We start from the raw sequence: 22,117 nt of genomic DNA, 5'->3' as shown, positions 1-22,117 counted from the left end.
TTTACGTTACACCCCAAAACGTCAAGGGAAAGTCGTCTATGCAAATAGCGTAGATGGCGTTTTCAACAGGCACGGTGGAGAATACTTGAATCCAACACAATATCACAACATATTACCCGAATTTATCATTTCCTGATATATGATTATTAGTAGTTTTTTTTTTACTTATTATTATTATTATTATTATTATTATTATTATTATTATTATTATTATTATTATTATTATTATTATTATTATTATTATTATTATTATTATTATTATTAATAATAATAATACTTTACCGGTTGTGAGGCTCTGGTTTGAAATCAAGACAGTTTTTTTTCTTTCTCTATTTTGTTTTTGCAGCAACGTATTTATTTTTAATGAAAGCGCTTTTATCTGTGACGTCACAGACTGAGTTAAAGGTTATTCATTACAATATGCTTGAATAGTGATCAACGACTCCTTATCAACACTGAAAGGGTACCATTTCTTCTTATCTTCCGCTCTCTATGAACAAGGTTACAGAACCGTACGATCGTGCCGCACATCTTTAGGGCACGGAATTTATGCACGAGAGAGACCTGTGAACCACCAGACAACAACACCAGCAATGTTTGTTGAAAGACACAATAAACAACCAAGTGTTTTTTTTTTTATTAATTTATTTTCAAATAAACCTGCATCTATCTTCAGTATTTTCAGTATAAAAATTAATAAAAAAGTCTCAAATTTCGCACAGGAAAAAGGACCCACATGACGAAAATGAGCACAGGAAAAAGGACCCACATGACGAAAATGAGCACAAGTACTTATGGATCAACAGCTACATTAAGGTAGAAGCCTACTCATGAATTTAAAAACCTAGAATTCATTCATTTTGCAATAAATTGTACTCTAAGGCAATATAAGAATATTAACCTAAAAAAGTTGAGGGATACCAGCCTTTTTTTCGAAAAATTGTTGGTTGTATTTTAGTGGAAAGTCGCCATTTTGACACTATTATAACACTTTACCACAGGTTCCTATGGCAGAGATATTATGTAATATCTCAAAATCTAGCCTGGTGACATAGGCTGAAAAAAATCATGTATTGTTAATGATGGAGTACTTGTTGTTGTTCTGAATTATTTAAAAAATCTGGGTTTTAAAAAGTGTCAAAAAATGCAATTTTTCTTTAACAGTGTGTTCTATGGAATTGTTCTAAAAATAGCAATTTTCAAGAAATATTAGGACACGTTTCTCAAAAAGCATAATGTGAAGCACAAAATAATGCTATTTCATTGTACCTTAGGACATTAGCTTCATGATTGTACATAATAAACTAATTAACATTGTCATGCGATTTATGACCAATTTTGTCAAAAATTATGACTAGGTTTCTACCTTAAAGAGGCTAAGATTAGAGAGGTTAAGATTTCATACGTGTACGCGTACGCGTAACGTCATCAGTTTATGTGTTCACGTGATCTCAGACGTTCCAGCGCTGGCGTTCCTGATGTGTAGGTGAGTGTTTTCCCGTTCTTGACAAACATCTAGTATTTAGACCCTAATCGTATTTGAATTTATGAAAAAAAGTGTTGGAATTGTTTAGAGAATATTCTACATCTGTATTTCCATGACAAATTTGTCATGGAAATTAATTCAGTGGTCTCGTAAAAAACGTCAAATTTAGATATGACTATGACCTTCACATTACATGGATTAGCTGACACATGCCTCCCTGCTTTGAATAGTACAATTTTTGCAAATTAATCCATCAGGTAATATCACTGACTGTAAATTTAGGACATAAATTTATTTTTTAAAGACGTGGATATATTTTAAATGAGATTGCAATACGATATCTGTACACACCTCGACTGTCTCTTTCACGAATGCAGTTTTTGGGGTCATTTTTACTTAAAGGTTAAATACGGTCACCTTTCAACGAAATGGGGATAAGATGTACGCCTTCCACGAAACGTAAGTGCGTACTAATGGGAATTTTGCAGCGTGTACGTGAAATCTTAACCTCTCTATTGCGTCTTGTTAAACCACCGGTGGATTTGGTAATTTTTCAAATTATCTCCACAAGCATAATGCAGCATCTTTTGAAAACAAAAACAAACAAAAAAACAACTTATTATGAATTCATTAATTAATAACAATAAAACGGCATCCGGGTTATAAGCCAAAGTTGTGGTACTTATAGCAGAGGAAGTTAAAAAGTCAGATCAGATACTTTTGAACGGATAAATTAACATTTTTCATTTCCAAACTCAGTCAGGGTTTTTCCGAGGCTATTGACGTAAAAAAAACAAAATCGACATTCACCATGGTATCGCGTCAGACCACACATAAGCTAGATTGGTATTTTGTAAACAATTGTAATAATATTTCCATATTTTCAAGCAGTTAACTTACAACGTGTTCAGAACGCATGATTTAATTTCAAAATTGGTCAATATCCGAAGCGCAGGCAAATGGTGATTTTGCCAACTAACTAAATAAATTATCTGTTCAATATCATATAATATATGGAATATCTCTATGAATAGCTCTAATCCTTCCTCGACATATCAGAATTGCGCAACCATGTCGGATATTTAGTTGGTGATCCCGTATTAGTTTCGAAAGACGAAAGACACTACTTGGGTGTATGATTATTGTAGCAGCCCCTCTACGAGCAGACCACAGTCAGCTGGCGCACACGTGATAATAAAATAACTACGATATTTACTATATGGGGCCGCCATCTTGAATCCGGTATAAAACTAAATAAGAGACAAGAACATAGAACACTTTCCTGGGGTATTTGAAACCAAAAATTGTCATTGCAGCTACACAGCCAATCACCGACGGCCTTCTAGTTAGATGACAATTTCGGTTTCAAATATCCCGGGAAAGTGTTCTATGTTCTTCGTGTAATTAGGTGTTCGTATGTAAGGGATTTTTCCACACAAAAACGACGAATTGGGCCGAATTTTGTTATCAGATGGCTTAATATTACCCCCAACGGATCGTATTTGTGTGAAAGATTGTAATTTTTGTCCTGATTTGTAGGAATCTGAAAAACGCGTTTCACAACTTGTCTAGTATTTAGTTTTATGCCACAATTAAGAAGGCGCCTCCATATAGTAAATATCGCATTTATTTTATTATCACGTGTGCGCCAGCTGACTGTGGGGCAGACCTAGGTCAAATATGATTCATACCATGTCAAAGGTTCTTCCGCTTTCTCAATATTAGACACAAAACTTTAAGTCACACCACAAAGCAGTACCGGGAGAGAGAGATAGGTCACGATCTCACGTCGTCTTCCTGACCGTAACGGATACACCAAACAGAAATGACGTCTTCTCTTCACTCTTGGATCGAAATTCTTTCTATGGCGATAACACGATCTCCAACTTAGACGATTAAAGTGGCGCAAATTTAAGTAACTGACATGTCAAAAGACAAAACTCAATATGTGGGTCGACAGCTACCAAGCTAAAAGCGGAGAAGTCGGCGTCTGCGCATGTGACGGACGCCCATGATGATAGCGGGTCGTTGTTTACAAACAAGCGTCTACCGAGAAGCCTTTTTAGCGTGCGTTGTTGCCGTCGCTTCTAACATGGCTATGGCGCCCTCCACCAATCAGATCGCCGGATTCACGACTTATATTTTCTGTATAAATTGAGAGAAGTTAGTTAGAACATGGTTAGCAATCTCCCACGCAGAGTTCTATGTGCAAAGAACTCTGGGAAGGAGAATACGTCGCTTAGGGCTTGGTTCCCGCGCGTGACGCAGGTGTTTTAAGACTACTACCCCTCCCAGAGTCGGCAGATGTCGGTTTAATTGTTATATATTTTTCCACTAACTCCGCCGCTACTTCGTGTTTGATTTCAAGCAATCGATGTCTGAGTTCCTCGAGTATTTCATCTTTCCCCAGTCCCCGTTGAAGTCGGTTCACAAGGAAAAAGTCCAGTACAGCCGCAGTGAGACTTCGCGGTTGTTCGGAAACGTTATGTGTAAGATATTGTATGACTTCTCCCGACAAACCTAAGTTTTCTGCCAAATATCGGCCATCACCGTCTGTCCACCGTTTGATATCGAGTTTAATGCACAAATCAGCGTATAACTCGTATGGCATCACATTGGCGAATTTCTCTTGGTAAGCGTGTTGTATTTCTGGAAGGCTATTTCGGAATTCGCGATCTGACCCGGGACTCGGATCTGGCACGGATGAAACTAGACGCTTTCGCTGTTTGGTTTGAAGATCGGGTTGCCCTGGCTGAAAAAAAAGAAGAGAAACAAAGTTACGATAAAGTATAGGGATGCTTAACTGCGCGCATTCTGAAAGTCAAGAAAAAGCCTGTACTTTTCGGACATTTCTCAGTACAACAAGCACGTAACAGATCGAGTTAAAAAACAAACTTGTTCTGCTTTCTTGAATGTAATGCGAGGGTTTTTCGCGGTAAACGTTTTATAAATGTCTATAAAAACGTTCATGGCTTTATGAAAAGGATAGTATATCTGCTTTAAATAATTCTTTCAATGAATAATGATATTTTAGTAACTAACATGCCAAACGACAAAACTATTTAATACAATGTAGATGTCTCAATAACCTGGGCTCCGCCGTGCTGTATCGCGAGGTTTTCATTAAGTACGTGTATGTACTCAGAGGTGGATGGTTTCCCCGTCTCGTACACCGTAACTTTTGCCTCAATTCTACCGTCTCCTGCACCGCTTTGGATATGTTTCTTTAATGTAAATGTGCGTGACACTCCTGCTGGTTCCCCCACCCAAATCTGTGTCGATTTGACATGCTGAAACATAAGTGAAAAGACAAAAAAGGTTTATATTAGACTTTCATACAGCCTTTTAGTGCGTGTAACGCGGATTTCATCATTTACACACACACCAAAAAAATGTATTTTATGGAAAACAGGTTACTTGTGCTAGTATAGATTTGGTTCAGAAGCGACGCGTGCGACGTTGCCTGTCACGGTCGACGTGAATTGTTGCGCCCTCACTGATTGACTTTCCCACTCGCGTTAACTTGCGGCAGCGATTGTCAAGACCGATATCCAATCTGACTAAAATCTGATGTAGTGTAGGGGCTTTAATTATTTTGACTATAAACTTATTTTAATTTTATTTTTTATTATATTTGTTATTAATGCCCTTTTATTTTATTATTTTACTTTGATTTTGAGATTTTTTTTAATTCCGCCCTACCTACATCTGATCCGACGCCTATGTAAGTCCCGTTCAAGTCTCGCGTAAGTAACAGCCAATCACAGCCCCCCTTTTATACAGGCTGTCGGTTGCTTACTTTTCAGTGTATACGGGCTTTCTTTCTGTACATTATATTTTGCCCACTTGAATGAACCATTAATAGAAAATTGCTAGTATATTTTTATTTGCAAAAGAAATTCCACAGCATTTTACAATTTTTCTCATTACATTGAATATTTTTTTCACTTCCAACAAATGTGTACACTTCCAGATACATCTTCGCCAGCCAAGGTTCGTTCATTCAGTCATCGCTTCAATTTTACATCACTGAGCATAATTATCTAGAATGGAAGCAACAAAAATAAGTAAATCGTAATGAGTAGAACACTGTAAACAGCTATAGTAAACAATGCAAACTGATTTTAAATTGTATAACGGTCACCGGCCCACGGCATCGACGCAGAAAATTGGAGCAAACAAATATTTCCTGATCAATTGCGATGTGTTCCAAATAAAAAATATTTTATTCCAGTCCAAATCAGCTCAATCACTTTAATAAAGAGTTATTGTATAATGTACAAAATGTTGATACAATTTGATGAATATTTACAGCTTCAATACCGTAGACGATTTTGGCCCGATCGTCAACAAAACATCACCCGTCTCCAGGGCAGGCGACTGGAAAAAGACACTGGTGTTCGGTCGAACCGGTGGAAACAAAATCAACACTCCCAGAATAACTATGCGGAATAACGATCTAAAGTCGAACCATTCGAGTCACAATATTAACGTAAAAATGACTTTCGTTGCATTTGACAATGATAAACTTACCGAAAAGTCGTGTTATTCACGGTCGCTAACGTCGGTATAATTCGCTATTTTATTTGAGTGTGTTTGCCACCCGGTGACGTCATCATGTGCGCTATAAAAGGAGGTATGTGATTCGTTGACTAAAATCGTCGATAGTGGGTCTCGTTGAAATCTCGTTACATAGGCGTCGGATCAGATGTAGGTAGGGCGGAATTAAAAAAAAATCAAAAAATCAAAATCAAAGTAAAATAATGAAATAAAAGGGCACTAATAACATAAGTAATAAAAAATAAAATTAAAATAAGTTTATAGCCAAAATAATTAAAGCCCGTACACTACATCAGATTTTAATCAGATTGGACCGATATCATACTGTTAGAACTATAATTACTTTGAGATGGAAGAAACGGGATATAATAACAAAAAAAAACGGTATGATTGATAAATTACATCTTAGTGATATTTAATTAGTACTATGCTAATTTCAGTAATGATTTATTTTAAATAATGCATATTAATTTCCTCCTAATACTACCCTAGTCAGTCGAGGGCCATGTCATGTTTTTTTTAAGTGGTATCTACATTATATGTGTCACTGAGTTTGGCAGGGATGTGGATGAGATATGCGTTTTCCCAATTGTTATATCATTCATGATAATACGTAATACCCAACAATATAAGTTTATATGAAAATTAGAATACTAGTATGTGCAAATGTTGGCGATAATTTTTTTTATAAATATTTTGTTCGATATTGCATATTGGTATGTACCCTTGACTATTATATGATATATTGCAAACAATGAAAACAAAATTCAAATCCAAAATAAAATAAACGCGCATGCGCTTTTGAATGCTGGTACGTACCCGTAATACAATATCAAGACAAATTAACCAAGGTAGCACGTCACACACTTACACTATTTGAAGTTGATGAAACCTCGCTCCCTAACTCTAAATAAAAAAAATATCGAGTTATAATCTTGAATAGAAAACATAAACAACTTGAACATGTCATACCATTATTATCATAGTAGCTATACACATAAGGTTTGAATATTCAGGTTATCTTACCTCGATTGTTTTATTGATTGGTATCCATCCGCCAAAATCCGACAATTCAATTGTCGCGCCCTTGTACTCTTCAATGGATAACCTCTGCCACGCGTCGACCAGTTTACCACCAAGTTCAGCTTCCTGATTTTTAACAATCTATCAGAGTAAACGGGAAAAACAATCAACTAACAAATATCATATCTGAGAATGGAAGCGAATCATTTATATATTCAAGCAGTAATGTATATTGGATTGTCTTTTACTGCGTAAAATACGTCCTGGAAAAAATACGCACAGTTAATCACGAGGCGTCTGCGCATGTATGTATCGGTGTTTCATTGAACATATATTATTATAGGTATTGCAAACAACAGCGTGTTTAATTTTAGTCCATGCATGCAGCCTATTTGAATAAAATGAACTCACCAGTGCGCACGCTTCAGTCTCAGGAAACACGTGCACCCTCAGTTTAACAATCGGCGTCGCTCCTCCACGATCTTCGAGATACACTTGGACAAGGAATCGACCTTTCACGATAGTTTCGCCGTGCATGCCAATCACTTGATACAGCGTGAAGTGAGTGAACGCCACTGTGCAGTAGCCGTTGTTCCACACACAGTGTACTTCATTGGGAGTTGCCACTCTCCAGTCTGGTTTCTCGTCAGGTTGGGTATCGCTTCTCAATACCTGGAATGCATTAACGTCGCCGTCGATAGCCGATTTTATAGACAGGAGGACAGGTTTCTTGAAAGTCATACCATGTTGTCCACAGCAAATTACTGGGGACAGGGAAATCCCCTTTAACTTCATTTTTGTGCTTGGATATTGCCTCCTCTTAAGGGGGAGGTACATATATATCGGTTTAAGGCCTTCACCGGGTTCAATTGCGCCCGGTGTGACCAGTAATCGGATTTCGCCCTCTGCTAGAGACAGCTCGCCGCCCCTGTAGTCGAACATACCGCCGACAAAATTTGATGTTCTGTACATAAAGGTGTTCACTGTTTTTCTTCCGACCTTTCCCTCTCTCAGTGCTACAAGCTCATTGAACGTGCGCACAAGTTTTCTAAAGTTATCGTCATTGTAAGGCATATCACTTGATCGAAATCTCGGAACTTCTCTTTCACATGGCGCCGGACGCAATAGTTTCGGCGTCTTTTTACATGACGCATACTGCACTCTATCCGAGACATAATGACTTATTTTCGTGACTTTGGTGTCATCAACATGGATACTAGTTGACAAGTTTCTCGCATTACTCCTCTGCTTACCCTTCTTGCACAGTTTTGAATAGACGCTAGGCATTTTATATTAATATGTACACCCTACTGTTTATTTTATAACCGAAAATAAATAACGTGACGCGATGCGCACTTTAAATATCGGACGCATTGGCCTTCCCAGTACTCCCGGTTCGCATGGCCGCCATTTCGATTGTTTATTGGTCCAATCAATCGAGACAGTCCTCTGAAAATATATTTAAAATAATAATTATAGTATGAGTTCATCTTCCGTTTATGGTTTTTTAACTTTGTAAAGTTGTGTATCCCATTGTTGCCCAGTGAGTCATCGCCGTTCATTGAATTAGGTGAAAGGGTATTATATATATATATATACACAAAAGCCACACCACAAGAAATATAGTCATTGTACTTTTCGTGGAATCGACCACCAATTTGCTACGCAGTCTTTGTTTGATATAAACTGTAAAAAGCATTTTTTTCGGTTTTTCAACAGAGTATAAGTCCTATATTGACCTTAGAATAACAAAATGGCTGAAGCTGCCGTTGTTGGTGCATATAGGGTCCCTGACACGTTGGGTCTAACCAGTGTACAATACAAATTACGTGTAACCCACCTCGCTCGTCTATGATGAGCATAAGCAAAAACAGTACATTAGTGATTGTAGACAACATTTTGGAATATGTGAATTGTGCAGTGACGCAGCTCAGAATGATAAAAATAGCAAGTACATGAATACTAATAAACAACCCTGAGCTTAATCATAGATAATATTAGAAGGAAATATATATCTATATCTATTGATATCGCTTCATTATATATTCATATATGTATATGTCTAAATAGTTTCAAATAAATGTTTTATAACAACAATTTAGACCTTAGACGCAAATGACCGAGATCTTACTGAGAATGAGAGCCACTGGACTTAGTTTTCCCTCTAAATATCGCGTTATGATTCAAGTTCTCTTCCGTCATCGCTTCTACTGATCCAAAAATACCATTGTTATATAAGCCTTGTTCCCACTGGGTGAAATAAGGCGGTGTCGTACCGAAACAATATTTTCCCGTGTCAAGCGCCCATAGTTTAGGGCGGTGAACCAAACAAATCAAGTCAATCAAATTTGCAATCTATGACTGCTTCCGTGCCAGAGAAAATCATTTTAAACACACTATCAGCTGCCCCAAAGTAAATTAATATTTTTCAAAAGCATTTTCAGTCTTACTCGTGACAGTGACTGGTTGATAGTCCCAGGTTGATGTTTAGAGGTTACCCAAAAATTGCTTACAGTATTTTGTTTGTTTTTTCGTTTTTGTTTTCAATAAAATTAAATATTGTCTGAGTGTATAAATGGCAAAACCTGGGTATACTCAAATAAATTTATTTTGTTGAAAAATACACACTGAACGAATTCGGTTTTCTGTTAATATAGTACGTTATGACATTTTATTATATAATAGTAATCCACCTAATCCATGGCATTACAATGGACGCTAAACACCGACGGAATCAACGTCCTGTTTTGTTACACATGAACGCGATGGTATTTCAATTGACGCCGATAGATAGAATGACATAAGAAACCACGGTCTATTTATGCACAGTGAACCAGTTTTTGTAAATTGTCGCAAGTTGTTTACTTAATAATTGACCATTTTACCCCATTACACACCGTGACGATAAATGTATATACAACAACATCTCGCACCAAATTCAACAATTCTCGCGAATGTTACAGCAAAACCGGGAAATACCCTTGCTAGTACGCATGTGCGAAGTGGTCTTGCTCTCACGACATTTAATACCGACATCGCGCTTCCTATATACTCTGGGTATCTTTTTCACATTATATAATCGTACAGGAAATATACGCCATACTGCTATTATTGACCAGTATATGGTTCTTATTAAAATTAGCAGTAATAGCAATGTTTGGAAAACTTGATGGCGAAATAATTCACACAGACACGACGCGGAACCAAGAACGCCACAGTACCTGGCAATTTGCCAACTTAAAATGTACAAAACATCATGGTGTTTCGATTGATTCAAACGCATATACACAGTAATAATATTGCATTGCAAACACAGATTAGGAATCGATACCAGCCAGTATTTTTTTATTACGTAGCAGCTCCATCTTTTCATCACAAAATAGTTTTTTTTTTTCACAATTTGCACTTCCCTTCAGAAGATTGGGACAAGAAAAGCCATTTTTTTGAGTAAAAATTTAAAATAGACGCAAATTTTGTCTGTTGGCTCAAAAATTAGGGTTCATTTCTAGAAAATGTTGGGCGAGAGAGTCTGGTGGAGATAAGGTTATGCGGAGGTCTTTCGACACAGTTTCGCTTAGCGGTATCCGTTGATGCCGGTCTACTGTAAGGAAACCTACCTACCTTATGCCAACGCTGGCTGTTTTTACTCGTCGACTGTTAATGTGGAGAACTCAATATATACATATAGGATATCAAACTTAAGGAAAACAAAAAGAAAACAAGTCTAGAAGCGTAAAAACACAAACTGCTTAAACTATAGGTTGAATGGGGGGAAATTCCCTTCTAATAATAGTCATGATCAGCAAGGGGAATTCCCTATTCAGTATTTTTTTGCATATTAGTACTTGTTTTTTTTTTATCATTCTGAGCTGCGTCACTGCACAATTCACATATTCCAAAATGTTGTCTACACTCACTAATGTACTGTTCCTGCTTATGATCACCATAGACGAGCGAGGTAGGTTACACGTAATTTGTATTGTACACTGGTTAGACCCAACGTGATATATGCACCACCAACAACGGCAGCTTCAGCCATTTTGTTATTCTAAGGTTAATATAGGACTTATACTCTGTTGAGCTCGAAACCGAAAAAAAATGCTTTTTACAGTTTCTAGCAAACAAAAATCGCGTTGCGATTTGGGGGGAGGGGGGGGGGTGATTCCACGAAATGTACAGTGACTATACATTGTATTTGTTTTGTAAGACTTTTGTCATTATTTTTACAGCATGGACACTCCGCGTCTAGTCAATCGCCAAGGTCAGACGATTAGAAAAAATCCACTAAGGAAATCAAAATGAAAGAGACCACTATATTTCAATTATTCACAAAGTCACGAGTCAACACCATGCGCTGGTGAACGTAGGAAGTCATATTACACCATAATTCAGATAGGTCATTATCAATGAACCACCACTAAACCCAGTAAATATGAACACATATTGTCGCATTGTTTTTTTTTTATTATTGGCTATATGAATTGGAACTTATTATAGTCAGAACTTCACAAATCGAAACGAGGGTGTTGCAAACGTGTAATAACTGGAAACTAGAAACGGTGATATTGCACAATCATCGGAAATTACGTAGACTGAAGCGTTTTGGTTAACACGTGTATGTTTGCGCAATGTACAACTTTTAACACCGTTGGTAATGTAATATGCCATTTATTTTAAAAGTAAACACGTTTCATTTTAGCCGAGTCATCTATTTTACCGTGTTCAAAGTTAAACGCAGGAATGATTCATACTCACCCACATTACATTCCATGACATAGGGAACCAAACATGCCTTTATTACTCATAATGGAGTTTCAGATCCGCCATGACGCTGCTGCCACTTAGCACACGTTAAGTACACTGAGTACTGTAACTCACAGCCATGTTGCATCATACGTTGTCCTAGGTTATACAATGGAATTCACGTACGCCCACCAATCATACATCTAGTATTAAATGCATTTTTGTCAACGGCACGTATACATTTACTCACACACGGAACGTGGTCCAGTCTACTGTAGGATACCAGGCTCTTTCGCTACTATGCATATATGCGCGGGCAAGGGCATATAACTATGTGGTGCTGCAATTGACGGTGTATGGAATCACGGTTACTAAAAAGATAGTAACCGTGATGGAATTCACGACATGTTAGATTACATTGCGCGAAAAGAAAACACTCAATTGTGTTCAAGTGCGTGTCCATGTGTGAACAGTGACAAAATGACAAAACAGTAGGTGTGCCAAATCAACAAACGTATCAAACAGTTGCTTATACTCGTAATTGTATGCTATACTTTAAATGTATTTGTATGTGTTTATTTTGCACTACTAATCGAATCACAGTATTTAATAAAAACAAATTTATTATAATTATTTTAACTCCGTCTACATAATATATTATTAGCATAATGCAATCGTTCATTCAACTGTAGGTGCCAGGTTGCGGTTTATCGATCATAGTGTTTTGATTTAGAAAACAAAAACTAACCGTTACATTGTAACAATAATTATCTGCCGTAGCATACTGTAATGAGTGAATACTCCGATATCAGACGACAGACAGCGCACCGACATTAACAGCTTTATCATTATGGTGACATGGTTGACATGGTTACCGACACATTTGTGGTGCATTCGAATTTCATGTATGAACGAGATACTGAATTGTTCGAGTTACGAACATCGAGTTACAAAAATGATCACGCCCATATTTTAGAAACCACTTCCACTTTTGAGAAACCACGCCCAAATCGTAACTCGATGTTAAAGCGGGGAGGGGGGAGTCGTCACCTGCGCATGCGTCAGATGGCCATAGCGTGTCATTGTTTACAAACAAGCGTCTACCCATGACCTTTGCGCTTTTAAGGTGTTGTTATCGTCGCTTGGGACTCAATCCCCGCGCGTGCACACGTGACGACCCTCCCGCTTCACAGTAAACAAAACTTAGAGTTTCGGCAATATATATTTTTGTTTAGTAACTAGAAATTTAATTCAAAGTTAAACAAACTATGATCCAATATAGACAAAGCTCCGAAATTTGAACACAATCTAGCCAAGACTGTCTGAGTGAGAAAAAGCAAAAAAAAAAAAAACCTCTGAGTACTCACGAACCTGCATCTCTACTTTAAGGGCAACATATATTTGTTGTTTTGTTTAACACAGTTATCTTAAGGGCGAAGTTCTGTTTGCTATTAATTGAACGTCGAGTTATAATTTGGGCGTGGTCGTGGTCATTTTCGTAACTCGATGTCCGTAACTTAAATTATTCATCATCTCCATGTTAACAATCAATTGTATACGTCGTATGGGACCCACGTCGAACACGACACAGTGAGAGACTGTGGTGCGTTTGACATAGCACATAAACAACAAGGCCTTTTTTAAAAATAAATTAATTTGTTCAAGTCAACGCGCGCGAAGATTTTTGTTTTGTTTTTAAATTGTCAATACGAATTCACTTCGCTATAATTGTTAATTCTTTTACCCATGTACAATCACCATTACAGGTTCCACCCTCGAGATGCGAAACTGTACACGTTGCCAGTCAAACAGCGGACTGTGTGGAGATAGGCTGTACGATGCCTCACTACACATATGTTGTCTTGGTGTGAGGCACATGCGAGTTAACCACAACGGGCATGTATTGGAATGTTGTGGAGACAGTTATATCAACCCACTAAGAGACCGTTGCTGCGGTGATAAGCCAATACGACATGCAGATAAGTTGCTTAAATGTTGTAACAACTCAATTGTATATGATAGTTCTGACGTCATCTGTGACGATGGTAGGTTACAGCGAACGTCACTGGCTTGTGGGAGCGTACCTATCAATATAAACGAAACATGCTGTGAAAATAAGATTTTTAAGACATCTGGGACTCCGATAAATGGAGGTAGGTGTTGTGGCTATGACGAGGACGTGGTCGCATTCAACCCAGATTATGAAGTATGTTGTGCTGGGAAGACATACCCGAAAAGCCAAGGTAAGTATGTCACACACATGTACTTTCACTTGTCACTCATTGTACAATTTAATTTACTGGTTTATTAATTTGGTTAGGACGTTTCATGCCATTGTATTTTACATTAACAATATTGCTTGTTCTACCCGTTGGACGCACTAAATGGGAAGTGCTGAGATAATTCCGACCATAATAAAAGAATATTCGTGCATCCAATTTTCAATGACCCTTGACATTCCATTAAAAAAAATCCTTTCTACAAAAAACTGAATTCGTGTTTGCAATTTTATAACATTTCTGAATCAGTGTTGTTTCCAAAAATATATCCTTTTCAATATTGTACCTTGTTGGTTGCTGGTTGTCATTTCTATGATTCACTGTTCATTATTATATACTTACAGGGTGCCCTGAAAGTAACCCTACAAAGCTGTATGTTTCCAATGTGAGAGGAAGTGATACCTCTACGAGTTGTTCATTGCAAACACCGTGCAAAACAATTAACCACGCTGTACAACTTGCAAAATATGGTGCTATAATACACGTGGATGGAACAAACACGGAACAGTCACCGTATTACGAGTGTCAACGAGATCCAGAAACCAATGAATATACTGGAATAAAGATACGAAACTCCGTTCATATTGTGGGGGTGAATGGAACAGCGGCGATTGATGGAAGATCTAAGTGCACTGTAATTGACATTGTTGGCACGAAACAAACGAGACGCGCCCGTAGTCCAATGGAAGTCAGTTTGATTGGATTAAACATCACTGGCGGATTTTCTAAAAATATCGACGTTGGTGGCGCTATAAATACGAAAGATACATCGGTTAATGTCAACCGTTGTAATTTACAAAACTCAACAGGAAAACATACCAATTACGCTTTTCGCTACTCTCAGAAGTTAGCACTGGGTAATATGAAATACAAAGTGATAATTTCTGATTCTAAATTCATACATAATGACGGAGGTTTGTACATCCATCTTAATGAGAAGAACCAGTCAATTGATTCTGTTGAACTTTCGATCATGAACTCTGAATTCAGCCACAATACAGGAGGTGCACTGAATATCAAAATTGATAAAATATTAAACATTACCGGTATATTTAAAGACATCTTATTTTTGGACAATAAATATAAAAGAGGTGCCGGTGTTAGTATCATAGAAACAGACAATGGGAATGACGCACAATGCGAATTATCCGACAAAGAACTAAAATTCCTCAACGGCCGTTCATTTGAGGAGATGACTGACCCCAGCTACAGTCCTTCAAACTATGTCGATACGAACACTCTCAGAAAATACTCAATATGTAAGGATGCAACTAAATCTAAGACAATACAGTTTTATTTTGAGAACACTCATTTTGTGGCAAACATCGCAACTTCTCATGGCGGCGCTGTGTTATCCCAGTTTGAGTCTGCTAACTCGACTCTTCAATTCAAAAACGTGATATTCTCAGAAAATCAAGCATCTGGACCAAGTGCGTTCGGTGGAGGGATATATATCTATGGCGGTAAAGTGGACATTTTATCCTGTACATTTTCAGACAACTCTGCTGCATTCCTTGGTGGTTCAATTTACATGGATTCAGCAGAAGGTGAGGTGAGATTGGATAGATGCATCCTGACAACAACAAAGACTTTAGCGAGTCGCGGCGAATTAGTGTACAGTGTTTTTAAAGGGAGTTTTACAGCTGTAAACACGGTTTTCAGTGCGTTAACAAATCAACATGAAGTGAACGTCTTTGAACACGGCTCGAGATTTAACTACTGCCTGGATACATCGTCATCTGTGGTATGTAACCATGGATACAACATAAGATTGACAGATCAATTTAATGTAAATCAATACAGCCTTATCTATACGTGTCAGCCATGTGAATCAGGCAAGTACAGTCTACAACAAGGCTACAGCAATGGATCAAATCCAAATGAAATTGACTGCATCAAATGTCCTCCTGGAGGAGACTGCTCAACTTCCGCTGTGAGAGCAAGATCGAATTTCTGGGGCTACCAACATGACAGTACACTCGACTTTATTCTTTGTCCACCTGGATACTGCTGTCATGGAAATCGAGGTTATACATGTGATAGCTATCAGACATGTCACGGCCATCGCAATGGTATCCTGTGTGGAACTTGCAAGGATGGATTCAGTCAGTCTATTGTTCACCCAGAATGCATTGCAACTGAAAATTGTGAGCAAAACTCGAGTGTCTTCTGGTTCTTGTTAGTAGCTGTTATATGCATGTTTTCTGTAGCCTTCTATATTTTATGTAGATGGAAGTTAAAATGCAATATACAATGGATATTGAAGAATAGAATGTGTCATAAAAAGGTGAAAAATAAAAACGTGAGTAATGAATTTGAAGAAACAGAAGAAATGTTAGATTCGAACACAGTCAATCGAGAGTGTAGCATACAGGATTCCTCATCATCAAGAAACAGTAACAAATCATGTGATATCAGCACCATAGAAAAGACAGGAGATCATATTTACCTTATTAGCTTCATCAAGATTCTGTTTATCTTCTACCAAATCGTTGCACTTATTGCTAGCCCAAGACACAGAAAATACACCGCATTACAATATATATCATTCATTATAAATCTCTTCAGTTTCAAAATATCTCCAGATTTCAAAGACACATGCCTGATGTTTCTTGATAATCACATCGACAAAACATTATTCATGGAACTATGTGTATTATTACCAATTATTGCAGCACAGCTCATCCTGTATTTCATATTCACTTGTGTGGAACTATTGTTGAAGAAGAAGTCTTCAAATGGGAACAAGTGTGTGAATATAAAGAGTGGAATAGCTGGGGCATTTACTCTCACTATAATTCTGGGTTATATCTCTATACTAAGAGTTACATTTATGTTGCTTGATTGTGTCAATATCAATAGTCAATTGCGAATGTATTATTCCGGAAATCTACTATGTTTTGGACCATGGTGGTATTCTGCGGTTATCTTTGCATTTATATTCTCTGTTCCATTCATTGCTGTACCTGTAATGACACAGTGGAAAATAAAGGAAGAGAAATTTGGGTTTAAATTCTTTGCTGTCATGTGCATGTTACCACTGCCATACAGTATATATGCTCTAATATCCAGATGTTGTAATAAAAAGAAGAGAGACCCTAATTCTATGAACGAATCTGATTCTGAAGACAACTCTTACACTGAGGTGGTTGATATAACATGTGTAGATACATACAGTCAATCAACCAACCAACTGAATGCATCTAGTGTGCTCTTTGTTCTGCAATCAAACTACTCACCAAGATCATTTGTAACTCGTCACTGGGAAACTGTAATGCTGGCAGTGAGACTTATTCTTGTCATCTGTCACATCTTTCTTCATAATGAATTCATCCGGACTCTGATATTAGTAAGCATTTGTGCTGGACTCTTGTTCCTCCATGCTTACTGCATACCGTATAACAGTAACAAACTCCAATGGTATCAATCAATCACTTTCATTATTCTGGTTGCAGTTGGACTTTTGAATGTAGTTGATGCCTTCTGCTATTCTTATGGTGAATCAGAATGTATTGCTGGTACTAACATTCTGAACATTATCGAAGTGGGTCAAATTTTATTGGCTCTCGTGCCCTTGATCATAATGATAGGTCTAATGTTTCACAAGCTTGTTAATTGTATTACCGATCGATTAACAACTAAATACCAAAGATTACGAGATGTAGGACAGATGTCTTCACAAGAGTTTGCCTGTAATGATGCATCAGAAGAGCCTTCCACTCGAGTTATATCTGATGTAATCAGAACGCCAGAATGCAGACGAAAACACACACGCCCACGAAGGGGAATACACGATTCAATAGATAAAGAGGGCAATAGTGAAATAAGTACATCTGATGTTGAGGGAACTTCTGTCTCTGACCAACCTATACTGCTAATGTCACCTGCACAAAGCAGTGTATGCATCATGGATGAGAGGCACACACCAGTTAAATCTAACACACACATACCAGTTAACACCATACCTACAGTCAACAGTGGAGGTGCTGCAGCTTATGACGCCAGTGCATCTCAGAAATCACTACTGCAAAAAGTCGAAGAAAATGTTTATTTAAAGGCGTGCCTAACACAATTGGAAAGAATCCTACAAACAGCTGATTGTCCAGCAGTTCTTTCAAGTACAAACTTCACAACCAGTGTGTTTGCAGCTGGAGTCTTCAATTATGAAGGTGGGCATTTAACACTCGAGCAAGCAGGCGTTAATCTATTTATTCCTCCTGATGCTCTTTCTCAAGATGATGGAACACAACAATTTTACATATATATTTCTGACATTGATAGTGAGTATCCAAGAATGCGCCCTGGAGAGACAGCACTAACACCCATAGTTCGCTGTGGACCAACTGGGTTTCGTTTCCAGAAACATGTGCTGCTCTCCTTCAAAAATTGCCTTGACAGTGAACACAATGCTCCGTTGAAGCTGTGGAGGAGCTTGAGTGAAATGAACCAATCAACGGCCTGGCACGATTCAAGTGAAGGAAAAGAGACACTGTGTATCTCTCAAGGCACCGATTGTATAGCATTCATCAACCAGTTAGCGATGTACAGTGTGGTTAGCAGTGTGGATTCCTGCATGTATGTTATTAATATATTTATAACTAGAGTCAATCAAAAGTTTATGAAGATCAGGGCAAGATTATCCAGAGACACGCCAGCAGACAATGAGGTAATTATGATTTTGTATTGTGATTTACTGATCATGAATGTGTTGATAGTCTAGTTCAGTGCAGTCTAGTTAGCGTAATAACGAATAAATATTTGTTCACTAATACACTAATCTAGTCAAGTGTGATATGGTGCTGCGTCATGTTGTGTTGTGCAGTGCAGGTAGTATTTAGTGGAGTGATGCAGTCCTGTGTGGCGTTTCAAAGTGTCATGTGATTTTTAGTGTAGCTTTTTATGCATTATCCAAAAGTCGAATATCTGGTCAAGGTCTGAGGTTGTTGGTTTGATTATCTCGACTTCCTAATCAGCAGTGCGAATAATTAATTGCATACTGCTCGCACCGCCAATCATGTGATATTTGATTGAAATAATTACTCTCCATATTAGGATGATGTTTGTCATATGTGCTGCCCATCTAATGGTGCCGCATTTCTCATGTCAACCCATAAAACAGCTGGGGCTTCGATATATGTACTCTGAAAGGACCTATAGATCTGAGTAGTAAAAATAATAAAATGTAATTTTCTCATTATGTAATCAGATGGTGACATTGAAGGAGACCAGCATCGGAAGCTATAAATCCAGAGATGAATGTAAAGTTGTACTGAGTAAGACAGATGGAGATTATTCAATAGAACTATGTGACCTAAATCATGCCGGATGGAAACTAGTCGATGGAGAACCTATGAAGGTAAGATTACAGTTTTGTGACTAGAATGTATCATAAGAATGTATATGTAAATAGGAAAACATGCCAAACAGCTGCAATTTTATTTATTCGATTTGTATGTTTACAAATACCCCGTTTCTATAAATCGCGAACTCTAGTGCCGAAGTGCGTCTGTTATGCCAAAGCGACGTAGAGGGGTTGACGCAATGTTACTGAAATCAGCAGTGTTTTGTTGTGTAGTAGTTTGTCACATGGAATTCAGTAAAAATCACAATTTTCATTGGCAGCGACAGCAGTTCTAAATCTTAATGCTTTAAATGGTTTTACGTCATAGACACGCTTTGTCACTCTAGATCGCGATTTAGAGGAACTGTGAATTCATAATATGATTTTGGACATTTTACAGACTATTCAGAATGGAGCTGTGTGGATGAATACTAATGGAGGAGGACCATCCCCAGCAGTGACATACGTACTGCGACATACGAATAATCATTTGCAGTCGATAAGTGGTTGTGTGCATGTCATTAAAACGCACAGTCATATGAGAATTGCAACAGTTAACTTTAATGAAGACCTATCACTTGCATGATTTAGAATCATGGATTGGAGAAGACGCGATTGATATATTTACATAAGGGCATTATATTTCGGGTATATTTATTATCATAATTATTTCAATGTTTATTAGTATTTGGTGTTGATTATGTTCAGTTACACATACATTTTAATTGCTCATTGGTTCAGACGAAGTGTGAAAACGGGCATTTATGGATTTATTTATGCGTATATGCGTATGTTCATCCGTGCGTTCCCGCCTGTATTTAAGACATGCCTGGTATGATCACATTCAAACTACCCACATACATAACATATATTGGTCAACATATGCACGTCTATTCGTTTCGTGAACCAATTATATATACATTATGATGCACATGTGTTCGTTTGATGATCAGATTCAAGATGGCCGAATGACGGTCATTTTAATGTTGACATTCATCAAAATCACAGATATACAATCCTATGTATCTATCTCGTGGTTATTTCCCACTCCCATGGATGCCTTGATTACGTGATATATTAGCTACTTTTCAATATCAGGTTCCTCAAATGGAAATGGCCACAAAAAATCATTGTTTGATCATTTATTGTTTGATCAAGGTTGCAATTACAAATAATTACTACAATAACGAAATGCAAACTAACAATATGAAAGAAAGTTTTGAAGAAAATCCAGCATGCTGAGGATATCAGAGGCATATACAACAAAATAGAATGTATATAAAATAAATATGAGTATAAACGAGTAAATTATAATTAATAAAACGAGTAATATACACTGACTTTTGAGATGAACAATGTGAAAACAATCTGATCCACAGAACTAAAGTTTATAAAACACAAAACTCTCATCAAAGCAAAAGAATAAAATGGTTGTAGAGCTGTTGTTTACAGCCTGTGATGTATTTCAGATCACCTATGAATTGTTACTGCTATGTGTGCATAATTTACGAATGACTGGTATAATATACATGATTGTCATAACATGTGTTGACATTCTAAGCCCGAATACAATTTAAACACTATTTAAAATACTACCGTACCATGTATTTTATTTGTCATTTACATTTTATTTGTCATTTACATACTTTTTTAAAACTGAGTTTCATAATTATGTTATGTATTTTTATGTCTACTCCAGTCGTTTGTCGTTTGTGTGCGAACATCAAAGTAATATTTTTCGATAAGTTACAACTGAGTTTACTGTTTGTGAATCATACTCAGCGTCCAGTGCAACTATCTTTTTTCCCACAACTAATTAACCTAAAGTTTCAACACGGATTCGAGTCAGCCATACTTCATTTGGTAATAAAAGAGTTTTAATATAACCGAAGCAGTGATAACTTGACTGACATGTTACCATATGACCGGGTCAAAGCTCTATCACCAATAATTGCGAGGGTGACAATTGCATCTACATCAATTCTAAAACATTATATTTAGAAGACTTATAAATATGCGTGATACATACGTTTGTGGGATACACATGATATATATATATATATATTATAGTAGTTTATTTATTTGCAGTTAATATTAATTTTATTTACAAGTAATTGTTGTTACAAATCAGAGTGTGATTTATGAACCAATAAATACTTATTGTAACATGTTTAATGCGGTATATTGTAAATGTGCTTTGTATGACGAATACGCGTGTTTCTGTATTTTCTGTATTCTGTATCATTCTCGCCTTAGCTGGCATACATACAATAATTGTGTGCTGATTGATACCTTTACTTACTGAGATACTGGTTAATTAATTTCCCGGACATTACCGGAGCTGTTCAGACTCATTGGACATCATTGGATATTTATGTAAAATGAATTATCAGACACTCGCATACATGCATATTATATATTTATGTCGGAAAATGGGAAGGATGTTATTTATAGACGATGATGATTAGTATAGTGTGGCCTTCAAAACACGTATTAGCATATCTTCCGTAGAAATTCTGGAGTTTTGATGAGCATACAAACATTTGAGACAACCTTGGTTTGAACACTCTGCGACACCAACAATTAGATTGATGAATGTTGATGCTCAGATTTTCAAACCTGGTCAGGTTAGAGCCTCGAACAAGAATTTATCAAGAAGTGGATAACTGTCGCTGCCTCCCGGTC

The 22,117-nt window shown here is 37.2% G+C and overlaps 2 protein-coding genes and 1 long non-coding RNA gene across 4 annotated transcripts in view; 1 reads left to right on the top strand and 2 right to left on the bottom strand.

Moving 5' to 3' along the window:
- Positions 1-22,117, bottom strand: part of LOC146739509 (uncharacterized) — a 271,508-nt gene that overhangs the window by 154,577 nt on the left and 94,814 nt on the right. The gene's annotated exons all lie outside the window — the stretch shown is intronic.
- On the bottom strand, positions 679-10,842 carry LOC102803214 (UNC5C-like protein). Its single transcript, XM_006824180.3, has 6 exons — positions 10,691-10,842; positions 7,481-8,518; positions 7,073-7,210; positions 4,576-4,776; positions 3,178-4,238; positions 679-2,070 (listed from the first exon to the last, which is right to left on the bottom strand). Exons 2-5 carry the CDS (start codon positions 8,354-8,356, stop codon positions 3,726-3,728), a joined length of 1,728 nt encoding a protein of 575 aa, XP_006824243.1. The 5' UTR covers positions 8,357-8,518; positions 10,691-10,842; the 3' UTR covers positions 679-2,070; positions 3,178-3,725.
- Positions 10,908-21,602, top strand: LOC144341631 (uncharacterized). Of its 2 annotated transcripts, XM_085502447.1 has the most exons (6): positions 10,931-11,027; positions 11,299-11,465; positions 13,579-14,055; positions 14,436-18,757; positions 19,298-19,447; positions 19,833-21,602. In XM_085502447.1, exons 3-6 carry the CDS (start codon positions 13,593-13,595, stop codon positions 20,016-20,018), a joined length of 5,121 nt encoding a protein of 1,706 aa, XP_085358573.1. In that variant the 5' UTR covers positions 10,931-11,027; positions 11,299-11,465; positions 13,579-13,592; the 3' UTR covers positions 20,019-21,602. The 2 variants fall into 2 exon arrangements, with proteins under 2 accessions (XP_085358572.1, XP_085358573.1); XM_085502446.1 differs by lacking the exon at positions 11,299-11,465 and having other exon boundaries at positions 10,908-11,027.

Source organism: Saccoglossus kowalevskii, chromosome 8, assembly GCF_978046115.1.
Source record: "Saccoglossus kowalevskii chromosome 8, keSacKowa6.1, whole genome shotgun sequence".
NCBI lineage: Eukaryota > Metazoa > Hemichordata > Enteropneusta > Harrimaniidae > Saccoglossus > Saccoglossus kowalevskii.
Note: the sequence above shows the minus strand (reverse complement) of the source record. Positions and strands in the feature narration are given on the sequence as shown.

Excerpts from the sequence above, each read along its gene's own strand:
- LOC102803214 (XM_006824180.3), bottom strand. The coding sequence starts at position 8,356 with ATGCCTAGCGTCTATTCAAAACTGTGCAAGAAGGGTAAGCAGAGGAGT. Across the intron at positions 7,211-7,480 it reads AGACTGAAGCGTGCGCACTG|ATTGTTAAAAATCAGGAAGC; the intron begins GTGAGTTCATTT and ends TTACTCTGATAG. Across the intron at positions 4,239-4,575 it reads TACAGCACGGCGGAGCCCAG|CCAGGGCAACCCGATCTTCA; the intron begins GTTATTGAGACA and ends CTTTTTTTTCAG.
- LOC144341631 (XM_085502446.1), top strand. The coding sequence starts at position 10,970 with ATGTTGTCTACACTCACTAATGTACTGTTCCTGCTTATGATCACCATA. Across the intron at positions 14,056-14,435 it reads GACATACCCGAAAAGCCAAG|GGTGCCCTGAAAGTAACCCT; the intron begins GTAAGTATGTCA and ends ATATACTTACAG. Across the intron at positions 19,448-19,832 it reads TCGATGGAGAACCTATGAAG|ACTATTCAGAATGGAGCTGT; the intron begins GTAAGATTACAG and ends GACATTTTACAG.